Genomic DNA, 14607 nt, shown 5'->3' with positions numbered 1-14607 from the left:
TCAGCCCGCCACTGGGGGTTCCCCTGGAGAAGCACTTACTTTGTGCTAGGGGGAACCCTAGTGGCCATTAGCGAAATAAAACTGCTTTCTTGGAATTCCTTCAGTTGTCCGTCTCCATTCCTCCACTGCGCTCAAACAAGGACCGGAGCACAAAGGTTCCGCTACATTTTCTGGTGACCCCGACGTGATTTCCTATAAGACGGGCCAGGAGATTGGAGACGGATCCCGTTGGCGGGACGGCCTCAACTCAGCGGTGGGGGCCTGAGGCAACTACCGTGAGACGAGAAGGGGCCCCTGAATATTACAAGACCGGCTACGGTGCTTGCCTCTGATGCCAACGCTGACTGACGGTGAGAGCTGCAACATCAGCGAGGTTTCCATAGAAACCGGCTAGGAGGAAAAGGATCCAGGGAAAAAAGCCCAGGGGCGAAGGTTGGTCCAACGTCTACAGAAATCTGGCAAGTATAGGGGTTTGCATGAGATATTAAGGGAACGCCAGCGCTGGGAGGGACAAAAAAAAAAGTTCCCAGGGAGGTAGAAAGGGGTTCTGTCTTGTGTTTCCTGACGCATGCCATTGAGTGGCCGGGTGCCCAGGCCAGGACAGTCCCCTCTATTAGGCAGGATGGGAGGGAAAAATTCAAAGAGCTCCACTCCCTTACAATGCATCTTAGATAATTTTGGCTCTTTTGCTAGCAGAGCCGTAGCAGGGAATCCAAGGGACCTGAGAGATTATAGACTGAGGAATTTGTGTCAGGGAGAATGGCCAGAGTTTGGTTTAGGTTGGCAAGTAGAAGGAACGTGGGATCTGAAACTGATCCGAACAGTGGAAGAATATTGTGCTGTGAATCATCCGAACCAGTGGGTCTATATTGCTACGTGGGAACGGGTAGTTAGAGAAGATCCAGGTTGGGTTCGACAGTGCAGGAATGGCAAATGTATGGTGGTGAATGTCACGACCCAGGCGGCAGAGGCACCAATAACCATACACAGAGGCCAGAATCTAACTAATATCTTTATTGAAGGAATATATAAAGTTAATAAAAACAAGTATAGAAAATAGTCCAGGATTAGACCCTTCAGGAAAGGTCAGAATTAGTCCAAAAAAGCAATGTCCAATAAGAAATATTAAGGTCCAAAGTTGTAATCCAATAACCGAAACACTCACTTTGCCAAGCAAAGTGAGGGGAGATGACAAGGTCCTTAGTCCATAAAACTTGAGCGTGGCTAGGAAATAACTTGATACTTGAAACAAGGCTTGAACGTGGAACAAGGTAACTAAGAACAAGAACAAGGTCCGTGGAATAACTTGGTAAAATCCGTGAAACAAGGCAAGGATTAGTCCTGGGAAACAAGGCAAAGTCCGTAGGTAAACAAAGGCTGGGAAGCAAGGCGAAGGCTGGATAGCAAGGCAAGGCTTGAGCTGAAGCGAGGCTTGAATCGGAGCGCGCTGTCCAGACACAACTCGCTCCGTAGGCTGACGAATTGACTCCGCGAAGTTGCTACGCGGGCAAAACACCTATATAGAGTCCAACTTTCTCACCAAAGCGGTTCTCTGGGAATCAGAAACGAAAGCTAAACTCTGAGACCAGATGTTAAACTCCTTAAAGATTCTCACGAGAACCAATGTTAATTGGCAACATTCTTAGCTGCTATCCTCGCACTCCTGCGCGAAGCTGAATCCAAACTTCTCTGTTGTTTACAAAACTCCCGGCGCAAGAACACGGGAGAAGTAGGCTCTGGGGTTGTTTGACATACTTCTGGGGCACAACTTTCTTGCAGGTGCAAGGTTTCCAGATCTGCCTGGGAAGGATCTGGCTGAGAGGAATCCAGTTCAGACTGGGAAGGTAAAAAACCCAAGTTTTCATCTTCATCAGGGATTACAATGTCCTGAGCAGGACTACAAGGCCCATGGTTCATCACACTATCCCCCTCCTCAGGGCCCCTCCCAAACTGGGGTCCTCTCCCCGAGGCGCGAGGTCGCGGTTTGGTGGGATAGGTCAGATGGAAGCGACGGGTTAGATCAGGAGCATGGACTGTGGAGGCGTCTTCCCAAGAGCGTTCCTCAGGCCCAAAACCCACCCAGTCAATGAGATATTGTAGGCGGCGGCGATGAAAGCGAGAATCCAAAATGTCCTCAACCTCGAACTCCTCCTCCCCATTCATCAAAACAGGAGGGGGGGCCGGTTGGTCTGTATCAGGACGCACACCATCCGCCGGAAGGAGCAGGGAACGGTGAAACACTGGGTGAATGCGCATTGAACGCGGAAGTTGGAGTTTGAAAGTCACGGGGTTTAATTGCGCCACCACTGGATAGGGGCCAATGAAGCGGGCATCTAACTTCCGGCATGGGCGGTGGGAGGGCAGAAAGCGAGTGGACAGAAAAACCCGATCTCCTACCTTGATTTCGGGGCCCGGCTGGCGGTGTTTATCAGCGTGGCGTTTATAGTCCTCCTTGGCTTGGTCCAGTTGCTGGAGCAAAAGTTGTTGCACCGCTGTGAGTTCCTGCAGCCAATCCTCTGCTGCGGGAACTTCTGAAGTTTCAATGACAGGGGGAAAGAAACGTGGATGGAAACCGTAGTTTGCAAAGAACGGCGTTTCTTTTGTAGAAGCTTGAACTCCATTATTGTAGGCAAACTCAGACAGTGGTAACAGAGAAGCCCAATTGTCCTGTTGGTAGTTTACATAACAGCGAAGATACTGCTCCAAAGTGGCATTGGTGCGCTCCGTTTGCCCATCTGTTTGGGGATGATGAGCTGAAGATAAGCGAGAGTCTATGCCCAGTAGTTTTTGTAGTGCCTTCCAAAAACGAGAGGTGAATTGAGATCCACGGTCTGTGACTAAACTCTTGGGCAATCCATGTAGTCTGAAAACATGCTGAAGAAATAGATCCGCAGTTTCTTTGGCCGTGGGGAGGCCTTCGCAGGGAATGAAATGGGCTAACTTGGTGAATAGGTCCACCACCACTAAGATCGTGGTGAATCCACAGGAAGGTGGTAGGTCAGTGATGAAATCCGCGGAAATTATTTCCCATGGGCGAGATGGGGTAGGAAGGGGGTGCAAAAGCCCTGAGGGCTTCTCCCTTCGTATCTTGGAGCGCTGGCATACTGGGCAGGTGTTGACATATTTTTCCACATCCTTGCGGATCTTGGGCCACCAAAAATCTCTTAGGATCAAATGCATGGTTTTAAATAGTCCGAAGTGTCCTGCTGGTTTGCAGTCATGACACAGACGAAGCGCTTTTTCCCTGCCCGGTCCGGGTGGGATATAAACATGATTTCTATAGCAGAGCAGCCCATCTTTAAGCGAAAAGGGAAAATGCAGACCTTGGCGAAGTTGGTCCTGCGCCCAGGCATCTGCTTGCTGACTAGCCCTGATTTCTTGAGCACAGATGGGTCCTGGAGTAGGGGAAGTTGAACCAATGGGACTGGATTTGGTGTTCCCCACTGTGAGCGTGGCAAAGTTCTCAGGTTGTAGCAGTTGGGATTCAAAGGTCTCCTTGCGTCCTGCAGCGTATTCCGGTTTACGTGACAGGGCGTCTGCTTGCTTGGTTTGAGCTGGGGTCACATAATGGATCTGGAAGTTGAAACGTTCAAAGAATAAAGCCCAACGTTGCTGCCTCTGATTTAGTTTGCGGGCAGTTCTTAGATGTTCTAGATTACGATGATCAGTGTGGACTTCAATGGGGAATTTGGCCCCTTCTAGCCAATGTCTCCAAGTTTCAAAGGCTGCCTTTATGGCCAGTAGTTCTTTTTCCCAAATGGTGTAATTCCTCTCTGGTGTGGTTAGTTGACGAGAATAAAAGGCACAGGGGTGGAGGTGATCTCCCACCGGTTGTAAGAGTACAGCCCCAATTGCCACATCAGAGGCGTCCGCTTGCACCACAAAAGGGGTTCCAGGATTTGGGTGCTGTAGAATTGGCTGGGAGGTGAATAGTTTCTTCAGTTGCTGGAACCCTTTCTCTGCTTGATCAGTCCAGCGGAAAGGCTGCTTTCCACGGATGCAGCTAGTGATGGGGTCGGACCAGCGGGCAAAATCTGGAATGAACTTGCGGTAGTAGTTCGCGAACCCCAAGAAACGCTGCACCTCTTTCTTGTTAGTTGGCGCCCGCCATTCCAATACTGCTGAAACTTTGGCTGGATCCATGGAAAGCCCTAGAGGCGAGATGCGGTAGCCAAGGAAATCTACCTCTTGTAGATCAAAAGCGCATTTTTCTAGCTTGGCATAAAGTCCATGATCCCGCAGTCGTTGCAACACCATTTTGACGTGGTTCTCATGTTCTGATTGTGATCTGGAAAACACCAAAAAATCGTCCAGGTAGATTATCAAGAATCTGTCTAGATAGTCCTGAAAAATATCGTTGACAAAATGCTGGAACGTTGCGGGAGCTCCGCATAAACCGAAATTCATAACTCGGGACTCGAATAATCCGAATTTAGTCTGGAAGGCGGTCTTCCACTCGTCCCCTTCTCTGATGCGAACTAGATTATAAGCCCCCCGAAGATCCAGCTTGGTGTAGACCTTGGCTCCTCGAAGTCGGTCCAGTAGATCCGAGATTAAGGGCAGGGGATAGCTGTTCCGCTTGGTGATATTGTTCAATGCTCTGTAGTCCACTACCAAGCGTAATTCCCCTGACTTCTTCTTCACAAACATCACTGGGGAGGCGGCTGGGGATTGAGAGGGTCTGATGAACCCCTTGCGAAGGTTTGTCTCTAAGAATTCCCTGAGAGCTTCTTGCTCTGGTTCAGTCAGGGAGTAGAGATGCCCTCGCGGGATCGGGGCCCCCTCCACCAAGTCAATGGCACAGTCATAAGGTCTATGTGGGGGTAATTTTTCGGCTTCTTTCTCATTGAATACATCCCAATACTCGGAGTACTTCTTTGGCAAGGTGATGATGGGCTCGGAGTCTGTGGCATGGCATACCTTGGCTACGAGGCAATGGTTTTGGCAGTACGGTGAAGCAAACTGCAGTTCTCTGTTGGACCAGGAGATGTTAGGGTCGTGGAGTGTCAGCCATGGAATTCCCAAAATCACAGGGAAATGGGGAACCTCGGTAACAAAGAAGGAAATCTCTTCCATATGTTCCCTTATCCACATCCTGGTGGGTTCCGACCACTGGCTTACGGGGCCCGTCTTGAGGGGACGGCCGTCTATGGCTTGCACCACACGGGCATTCTTGAAATCATGATATTGTAATCCCAGAGAGTCGGCATACTCTCTATCGATGAAATTGTTGGTAGCTCCAGAGTCTATCATGGCGTGGATCATGACGGGTCCCCTTTTTGCTGACCATAATGTGACCACGAGAAGGAACAGGACCCCGGTTGGCGGCTCTTGGATGGATTTTTTGACCGGGTTGGCGAGCCTCTCTACACCCGGTCGTTGGCTTCCCCCGCCGGCTGTGTGCCAGTCGGCTCAGACGCCTTCGACTCCGTGGAGGACGCCGCCGCAAGACGGGCGGCAGGCTTCCCTTTGGCTGGGCACTCTCTGGCGAAGTGGCCCCCGTTCCCGCAGTACCAGCAGAGGTTCAAGCGTTGACGACGGGCCTTCTCGGCGGCATCTAGTCTGGGACGTACATTGCCCAACTGCATCGGCACCTCCTCGCCTCCTCTGGGGTATGGGGTTGGCGGCGGGGGTCTCCACACCGGACGTGGCTGAACACTGGCGGGAGCGGGGGGTTTTGCCCCGGCTCTACCGCCCTGGCCTCGAACCCATTGTTTCCTGTTGGCAATCATGACTTCAGCCCGTAAACATTGATCAATGAGTGCCTCGAGGGTCTGGGGAGGATCCACCTTGGAGATTTCTTCCAGCATTTCAATGTTGAGACCCTCCCGAAATTGTCCTCTGAGGGCTACATCGTTCCAGCCGGTGTTGTGGGCCAGCACGCGGAACTCGGCTATGTACTGAGACATGGGTCTGTCTCCTTGAAGGAGGCGCCGGAGTTTGTGACCGGCTGCCTCCAAATTGTCCTCGATTCCCCAGGTCTCCTTAAGGTGATCCAAGAAGCGTTGTGCTGAACTTAGGTGGGGGGAGGCTTGATCAAACAGGGCCGTCGCCCAGCTAGCCGCTGGTCCGTCTAGAAGACTGTAGACCCACGCCACCTTGATGTCTTCTTGGGGAAACTCGGCATCACGGGCCTCTAGATAAGCTTGACATTGGCGGCGGAAAACATGAACCTTAGCAGCTTCTCCAGAAAACTTGGTAGGCAACGCCATGGCCGGGAGGCGAACTCCGCGCTCCCTCAACCCTTTTATTTCTCCATCCTGCGCGTTGAGTCTGTCACGGATGCGGTCCACTTCGTCCTTGCTGATGGTGTAGCTGAGCGGCTGTCCAGCCGGCGCGGCTCCGGTAGACATCCTGGCCTCGGTTAGTTGGTGCTTATGGGTGGCGGAGTCAAACTGTCACGACCCAGGCGGCAGAGGCACCAATAACCATACACAGAGGCCAGAATCTAACTAATATCTTTATTGAAGGAATATATAAAGTTAATAAAAACAAGTATAGAAAATAGTCCAGGATTAGACCCTTCAGGAAAGGTCAGAATTAGTCCAAAAAAGCAATGTCCAATAAGAAATATTAAGGTCCAAAGTTGTAATCCAATAACCGAAACACTCACTTTGCCAAGCAAAGTGAGGGGAGATGACAAGGTCCTTAGTCCATAAAACTTGAGCGTGGCTAGGAAATAACTTGATACTTGAAACAAGGCTTGAACGTGGAACAAGGTAACTAAGAACAAGAACAAGGTCCGTGGAATAACTTGGTAAAATCCGTGAAACAAGGCAAGGATTAGTCCTGGGAAACAAGGCAAAGTCCGTAGGTAAACAAAGGCTGGGAAGCAAGGCGAAGGCTGGATAGCAAGGCAAGGCTTGAGCTGAAGCGAGGCTTGAATCGGAGCGCGCTGTCCAGACACAACTCGCTCCGTAGGCTGACGAATTGACTCCGCGAAGTTGCTACGCGGGCAAAACACCTATATAGAGTCCAACTTTCTCACCAAAGCGGTTCTCTGGGAATCAGAAACGAAAGCTAAACTCTGAGACCAGATGTTAAACTCCTTAAAGATTCTCACGAGAACCAATGTTAATTGGCAACATTCTTAGCTGCTATCCTCGCACTCCTGCGCGAAGCTGAATCCAAACTTCTCTGTTGTTTACAAAACTCCCGGCGCAAGAACACGGGAGAAGTAGGCTCTGGGGTTGTTTGACATACTTCTGGGGCACAACTTTCTTGCAGGTGCAAGGTTTCCAGATCTGCCTGGGAAGGATCTGGCTGAGAGGAATCCAGTTCAGACTGGGAAGGTAAAAAACCCAAGTTTTCATCTTCATCAGGGATTACAATGTCCTGAGCAGGACTACAAGGCCCATGGTTCATCACAGTGAAGAAGGAGGGGAAAAAGAAGGAAGTTTTCCAATCCAATGAGGAGGACTACCCAGATTTACAGTTGAGTGTACAGGCTAGACAACAGGAATTATTGCCGCCACCCTTGCCACCGCCCCCCCCCCCACCCCAGGGAACAGCCCCCGGTGCACCTACACTAGGAACGAGACCCCCACCCTACTCTTCGGAGTCAACCGAAGCGGCCAAGAAACACTATCCTAGCCTAGAAAAATATCAGGAGGAAACAAAGGAAAAGAAGAAGTCACAACGGATGCCCAGTGATGCTTCTCCGGCACAAACTCGGAGACATGGAGCTCCGGTGTGGCCTGGTGATTCACCGACCGGACCGGCCCTCCAGATGCCCTTGAGAACGGTGCCTGTGATAAACAACAGGAATGAGATAGTTCAAGCATACCAGGTAGTGCCTTTCAGTAGTAGTGACATTTTGAATTGGAAAAATAATACTCCATCTTATAGTGAAGAACCCCAAGCTATGGCTAGGCTATTGGAAGGGATTATGGCAACCCATAATCCCACCTGGCAAGATTGCAGACAATTGTTGAATATGTTGTTCACATCAGAGGAGAGAAGAGCAGTGTTGAATAATGGGGTAGCCATAGCCCAGGTTGGTGCCCCACAAGATGGTGATGCAGCCGAGTGGGGAGCACAGAGGTTTCCTGTGGAAATAGATCCCCAATGGGACACCGCAGAAGAAGGACATTTGCAGAGACTGAGAGGATTCCAGCGTATATTGGTAGAAGCGGTAAAGAGGGGCCCGCCGCGACCCGTCAACATTGTAAAAATTCAGGGAGTGGTACAGGAAAAATCTGAGTCACCAACAGCCTTTTTGGAAAGGCTGGAGGCAGCATATAGAAAGTATAGCCCATATAATTTGGAGGATGAAAACGGTAGGAGGGCGATTCAACAGTCTTTTATCAGTCAAGCGGCTCCTGACATCCGGAGAAAGATTCAAAAGCAACCAGGATTTCTAGGAAAGACTATGAATGAATTGTTGGCACTCGCAGATCAAGTTTATATGGCGAGGGACCAGGTAGAAGAAGAGAAGAAGGACAGGAAGAAGAAGCAGGAATACCAAGCATTAGTTACCATGATGGAACAAAGTGCAAGTGGACAGAGAGGAAGAGGAGGATATGCCAGAGGGGGACAAGGAGGAAGAAGAGGGCCCCCTCGGAGGTTAGGTCGAGACCAATGTGCTAAATGTAAGAAGTTTGGACACTGGAAAGGTGAATGCCCAGAAGGAAGAGAAGGAAGTCAGGAAGGACCGAGAGAAAGAGGAAGGCCTGAGAGAGGAAGAAACCCAGGAAGGGGAAGAGGGCGTGGGAACTACGTACCTTTTCCTGCAAGAGAGGTGATAGCTGCAGCAGCTGTGATGGAAGAAGAATGGGAAGATATGGATGGAGGAGAGGAATGAGGAAGCCAGGCTCTTGTTTTGTTGGACCCCGGGGAGCCGATGGTCACACTTGAAATCGGGGACCAACAATTGGACTTTTTAGTGGACACAGGTGCCGAAAAATCAGTAGTAAATACAAAAATTAGTCCACCAACTCGGGAAACTACGAAAGTAATAGGGGTGTCTGGGAAGACCCAGAAGTGCCCCTTCCTTAAGGAACGCACCTGCAATCTGGCCGGACATCAGGTCAAGCATAAGATGTTATATCTCCCAGACTGCCCAGTCCCTTTATTGGGAAGGGACATTTTATCAAAATTACAAGCACAACTCCAGTTCATGAAGAATGGACAAATGGAGCTATCATTTCCCATGGAAGAGGAATGGAGACTGTTTCAAGTTAGGATTTTTACTGAAGAAATACAATGGCCATGGCATGAGACTCCTTTAGTGTGGGCAGAAGATAATCCTCCAGGATTAGCTAAATATGTTCCGCCGGTGGTGGTGGAAGTGAAAAGAGGAATGGGACCCATATGTAAGCCACAGTATCCCGTCAGTCGAGAGGCAGTGCAGGGGATCAGAAAGCATCTAGAGCGACTTCTGCAGCATGGGATATTGGTACCATGCAGTTCCCCATGGAACACGCCCCTGCTCCCAGTCAAGAAACCAGGAGGACAAGGAGAATATCGCCCAGTTCAAGATTTGCGGGCTGTAAATCAAGTCACCGTTCCCCTAACCCCGGTAGTGCCAAATCCATACATCATGATGAGTCTAGTACAAGCATTTGCCAAATGGTTTACTGTATTGGATTTAAAGGATGCATTCTTTTGCATTCGATTGGCCCCTGTATCCCAACCGATCTTTGCTTTCCAGTGGGAATCTCAGCAGTCAGGGCAAAGGACCCAGTATGTTTGGACACGCCTTCCTCAGGGGTTCCGGGACAGCCCGACCATTTTTGGTCAAGCCCTGGCCAAAGACTTACAGGATTTTGTAATACCTAAGGAAGAGGGAATTTGGCTTCAGTATGTAGATGACCTGCTTATCGCTTGCCGGACACTAGGAGGCACTAGAGAGCATACTTTGAGATTACTCAAGACATTGGAAGAAAAGGGTTACAAAGTGTCAAAGAAAAAGGCCCAGTTGTGCTGTCCCACGGTGAAATATTTGGGGTTCCATCTGACCGAAGGAAAGAAGATGTTAGGAGCTGAAAGAAAGGAAGTTGTTTGTGCCATCCCCACTCCCAGTACCCGGCGACAGGTGCGGGAATTTTTGGGATCAGCAGGATATTGTAGACAGTGGATCCCCAACTACGCCGTGTTGGCTAAGCCACTGTACCAGGCTACGAGAGGTGGAAGAGAAGATCCATTTGAGTGGACAGAAGAATGTCAACAGGCATTTAAGGCATTAAAAGAAGCATTGATGTCATCTCCAGCATTAGGACTGCCCGATTTGGAAAAACCATTCACTCTGTTCGCTGCAGAGCGGGAAGGAACAGCGGTTGGAGTATTGACCCAACCACTAGGTTCATGGCAAAGGCCGATTGCCTACTTGTCAAAGCAATTGGACACAGTGGCTCGTGGATTGCCACCTTGCCTGAGGGCTGTGGCAGCATCAGTAGATTTAATCAAAGAAGCGAATAAATTGACCCTAGGACAGCCACTGACAGTTAAGGTGCCCCATAGCGCTAAGGCACTGTTAGACATTAAGGGACCGCGCTGGCTCACAAGTGAGAGGTTAATGAAATATGAGGGATTGTTGTGTGACAACCCACTGGTGACCCTGGAGACTTGCTCCACTCTGAATCCGGCCACCTTGCTCCCGACTCCAGGAGACACCACGATCCATCAGTGTGCCCAGGTGATGGATGAGGTATTCTCCAGTCGACCGGATTTGAAGGATGTGCCACTAACTAAGGTGGACGACACTCTGTTCACAGATGGAAGCTCCTTTATGGAAAATAATCAAAGACACTCAGGTTATGCGGTTGTTCGGTGGGGGGGAGAGACGCTGGAAGCAGAGTCACTGCCCCCGGGGACTTCTGCCCAGAAGGCCGAATTGATTGCCCTGACCCGAGCATTGGAATTGTCAAGCGGAAAGCGGGTTAACGTCTACACAGACTCAAAATATGCTTTCACTACCCTCCATGCACACGGAGCACTGTACAAGGAGCGCGGGCTCCTCACGTCTGGAGGAAAGTGCGTGAAACATGCTGGAGAGATTGTGGATCTCCTGGAGGCGGTTTGGAAGCCAAGGCAGGTGGCTGTGATGCATTGTAAAGGGCACCAACGTGGAGACGATCCCGTAGTGCAAGGAAATAGGCAGGCTGATCTGGCAGCCAAAGAGGCAGCTAGGCTGCCCTATATTGAACATCAGGTAATGGCCCTACAGGTAGAATTAACTGAACATAACATTACATATACACCAGAGGAAGAAGAATGGGCCTTAAAGGAGAAGGGTCAGTGGTCAGGGGAACTCATAGTGATGCCAGACGCCCGTGTCTACGTCCCTAAGGACTTGGCATGGCACTTAGTCCAACACATGCACCAAAACACACATTTAGGAAAAATGGCATTGGCAAATCTGCTAGGACGACAGTTGTATATCGATGGATTACATAGCCTAACGGCAGCAGCAGCCCGAAGATGCTGGACATGTATCAAAAATAACCCCAGAGAAGGACCCCTCAAGCCACCAGGAGTCCAACATGTGGGTGGGGTACCCTTTGAAGCTTTAGTCACTGACTTTACAGAAATGCCCCCATACAAAGGATACAAATATTTACTGGTGTTCGTGGACACATACACAGGATGGGTGGAGGCTTACCCTACAAGGACTGAGAAGGCTGTAGAGGTGTCAAGAGCTCTAATGAAAGATGTTATTCCCAGATTTGGCATACCCTTAGAAATTGGATCAGATAATGGCCCCGCATATATTCAACAGGCTGTGCAAGGATTATGTAGAATTTTGGGCATAAAATGGAAGTTACATTGTGCATATAGACCCCAATCTTCTGGAAAAGTGGAAAGAATGAATAGGACATTAAAGGCTCAGCTTGGGAAACTTTGCCAAGAGACAGGATTGCCGTGGATGGTGGTTTTGCCCATGGCATTATTAGGAATCAGATGTACACCACACAAACGGACAGGACTCTCCCCTTTTGAAAGACTCTATGGACGACCCCCTTTGAACTTGAAGGGAGCCTTAGAGACAGGAGCTGAGCAACACCTCATAGGAGAGAAACAGACATTGGCCCAGGTTCAGGCTTTGGGCAGACAAATGCAGCAGTTAGAAAAATACATTTCTGAATTGAACCCACCATTCCCTACCACACCTCTACATTGTTTTTCACCAGGTGACGAGGTTCTGGTCAAGGATTGGAAGATTGAGCCATTGGGACCCAAGTGGCGAGGACCCTATGTTGTGCTCCTGTCTACCCCCACTGCAGTGAAGGTGAAGGAGATTAAGCCGTGGATACATTACACCCGTGTAAAACTAGCACCTGAGGAGTGGCGGACGGAGCGAGTTCCTGGTGAGGACCTGAGACTCAGGATCATCCGGCAACTCCCTAAGGGGTCAACAAGGCCATGAAGCTGATCCCTTCGGGTGCAACGGAGCGTCGGTGGTCAAGTATGTCGCAGCATGGCCCAACAAAGGCGCTCTCCGGGAGATGGTGGCTAGACATTTTGAGAGGAAAAAGTGGGAGACAAGTTATGAGGAGGGGAGGAAAGCGCACTGTGTTTGGTATATTATTTGTGCTGAGTTTTATTCTCTCTTTTGGAAAAAGAGCACATGGGAATTGGATAAAAGAACATGCCAATTATATGTTTGAGCAGCACGGGAAAGAGGTAGCATTAATATATGAACACCCCCTCACCGTAGGAGATTTTTCATTTCTTCCCGATTTAATTGATGAACCACAGATTGTGTTGGAGGGATTGTCCAAGGCTCAGGAGGGTCCACCTACCGTGTTTTCTAGCATACCGAAAATACCGAAAAAAATAAATAAAACTCGGTTTCGACGGTTTAGATACCACACCTCCACCAGGGGTTTGTGCTTCTGTTGTGGAGGATCGGGAATATGGAATTCTGAGTGGAAACACTGGGGAACTAGGCAGGCGTTCTTTTCCCGATTAGGCAATTATTCCCATTGTCGAGACCGGTTCTATCTACATGGACAATTTAATACATCTTATGTCTCACGATTAAATCTAACCGCAACCGAGTGGGCTAGCATGTATCCAGATTATCCTACATTTAGTGTGAATGATTCTATTGAGGGCCTAAAATCTTATATGAACATACTGCAACAATTAACCCAACTGAGCCTAGGTAAAAGCCTCTGTCCGTTATGGCAAATTAGGGATCCAAATCTATGGTTTTTCTTTGATAAATGGGCCACAAATTATCACCCTGGCAACTACCAGTGTGTCGGTGTGGGTTATTTGACATTCCCAGTTCAGGTCTTACACAAAAGGCATCAGCGCCTGAAACGGGACATTGTGCAAACAGGCCCTCTAGGACCAGAATGCTCGGATGAGGTCATTATTAACAAGGCCCTGTCAGGTTCAGAAGCCTCCCGTGTAGGAGGAGGCCTGATCACAGGCTTGTTGACACTGGGTGCTTACCCAGGGATTGTAGCTCAAGCAAATCGTAGAAGTGTTCTAGGCCTGACTTGCCGCCTTGAAAAGTCCATAAATGCCACTGGTAAAATTTTCCGGGAAATCCAGTCTGAAGTAGAAGAAATCAGCCAGATGGCCCTACAGCATAAGTTGGCCCTTGACTACCTACTGGCGGCCAGGGGGGGGGGTTATGCGCCATGGTTAGAGGGCGTTGTGTAGTGAAATTTCATAACTTGAATAGTACTATTGAAGATGACATCGAGTCATTACAAAAGTTAATTTACAATAATGTCCAGGAGATAGAAGGTTGGTCTCCCTTCTCCTGGGTGACTAGCTGGTTACCCTCAATAGAATGGTTGAAGAACATATTGTTGATAGGGATTTTAGGATTGTTCATTGTTCTCATAGTTATGTGCTGCACTCCAATAATGATGCAAATGTGTACTAGGTGTGTCACACAATCCTTACCTGAAAAAAAGATAGCCATACTCCAAGCCAAGCGGGATTGGATGGAACCATAATGCTTTGCTTCAGCTTTTGTACATGCGCTTCGCAAAAAGAAAATGGGGGAGTGAGGCGGGAGGTTAAAGAACCCCAGGAAATACCATATATGGGCAGAGATGGCGACAGCTAGCGACCCGGGTGCATAAACTCACAGAAACATGTGACTTCTGGGAAATCATGTGTTTCTGAAGAAATGAAAGCTAAAGATAAACAAACAGCGCATGCGTACGCAGGCGCTCTGAATGATTTGTGAGCACGGCACAGAAAGAGTGCAGCCGGCCTGCTGGTCAGCACTGATTGGGCAGCGTCACAACTCTAAGCCAATGAATTTGCTTGTGGGCGGGCATAACCCGAACCCTGTAGTGTGTATAAATATTTTCTCAGCCCGCCACTGGGGGTTCCCCTGGAGAAGCACTTACTTTGTGCTAGGGGGAACCCTAGTGGCCATTAGCGAAATAAAACTGCTTTCTTGGAATTCCTTCAGTTGTCCGTCTCCATTCCTCCACTGCGCTCAAACAAGGACCGGAGCACAAAGGTTCCGCTACACAATGATCCTTAAATATTGGGACATGAGGCAAGTTGAGGATAGAGGAGGGCAGCCAAGGGGATAGTCTTCTTGGACCAAGTTAGAAATGATACATTTAATAGAAGAGGCTGATGAAATATTTCTCATTTGGATAGTTAGTCGCTGCACACATATGCAAC

The 14607-nt window shown here is 49.2% G+C and overlaps 1 protein-coding gene across 1 annotated transcript; it reads left to right on the top strand.

The window, feature by feature from the left end:
* Window positions 1-412: 412 nt before the first annotated feature.
* Window positions 413-14381, top strand: LOC134296011 (uncharacterized). Its single transcript, XM_062969759.1, has 2 exons — window positions 413-949; window positions 7376-14381. The coding sequence occupies exon 2, from the start codon at window positions 8843-8845 to the stop codon at window positions 12365-12367; it is 3525 nt and encodes a 1174-aa protein (XP_062825829.1). The 5' UTR covers window positions 413-949; window positions 7376-8842; the 3' UTR covers window positions 12368-14381.
* Window positions 14382-14607: the final 226 nt, after the last annotated feature.

This window comes from Anolis carolinensis, chromosome 2 (genome assembly GCF_035594765.1).
Source record: "Anolis carolinensis isolate JA03-04 chromosome 2, rAnoCar3.1.pri, whole genome shotgun sequence".
Lineage (NCBI taxonomy): Eukaryota > Metazoa > Chordata > Lepidosauria > Squamata > Dactyloidae > Anolis > Anolis carolinensis.
Note: the sequence above shows the minus strand (reverse complement) of the source record. Positions and strands in the feature narration are given on the sequence as shown.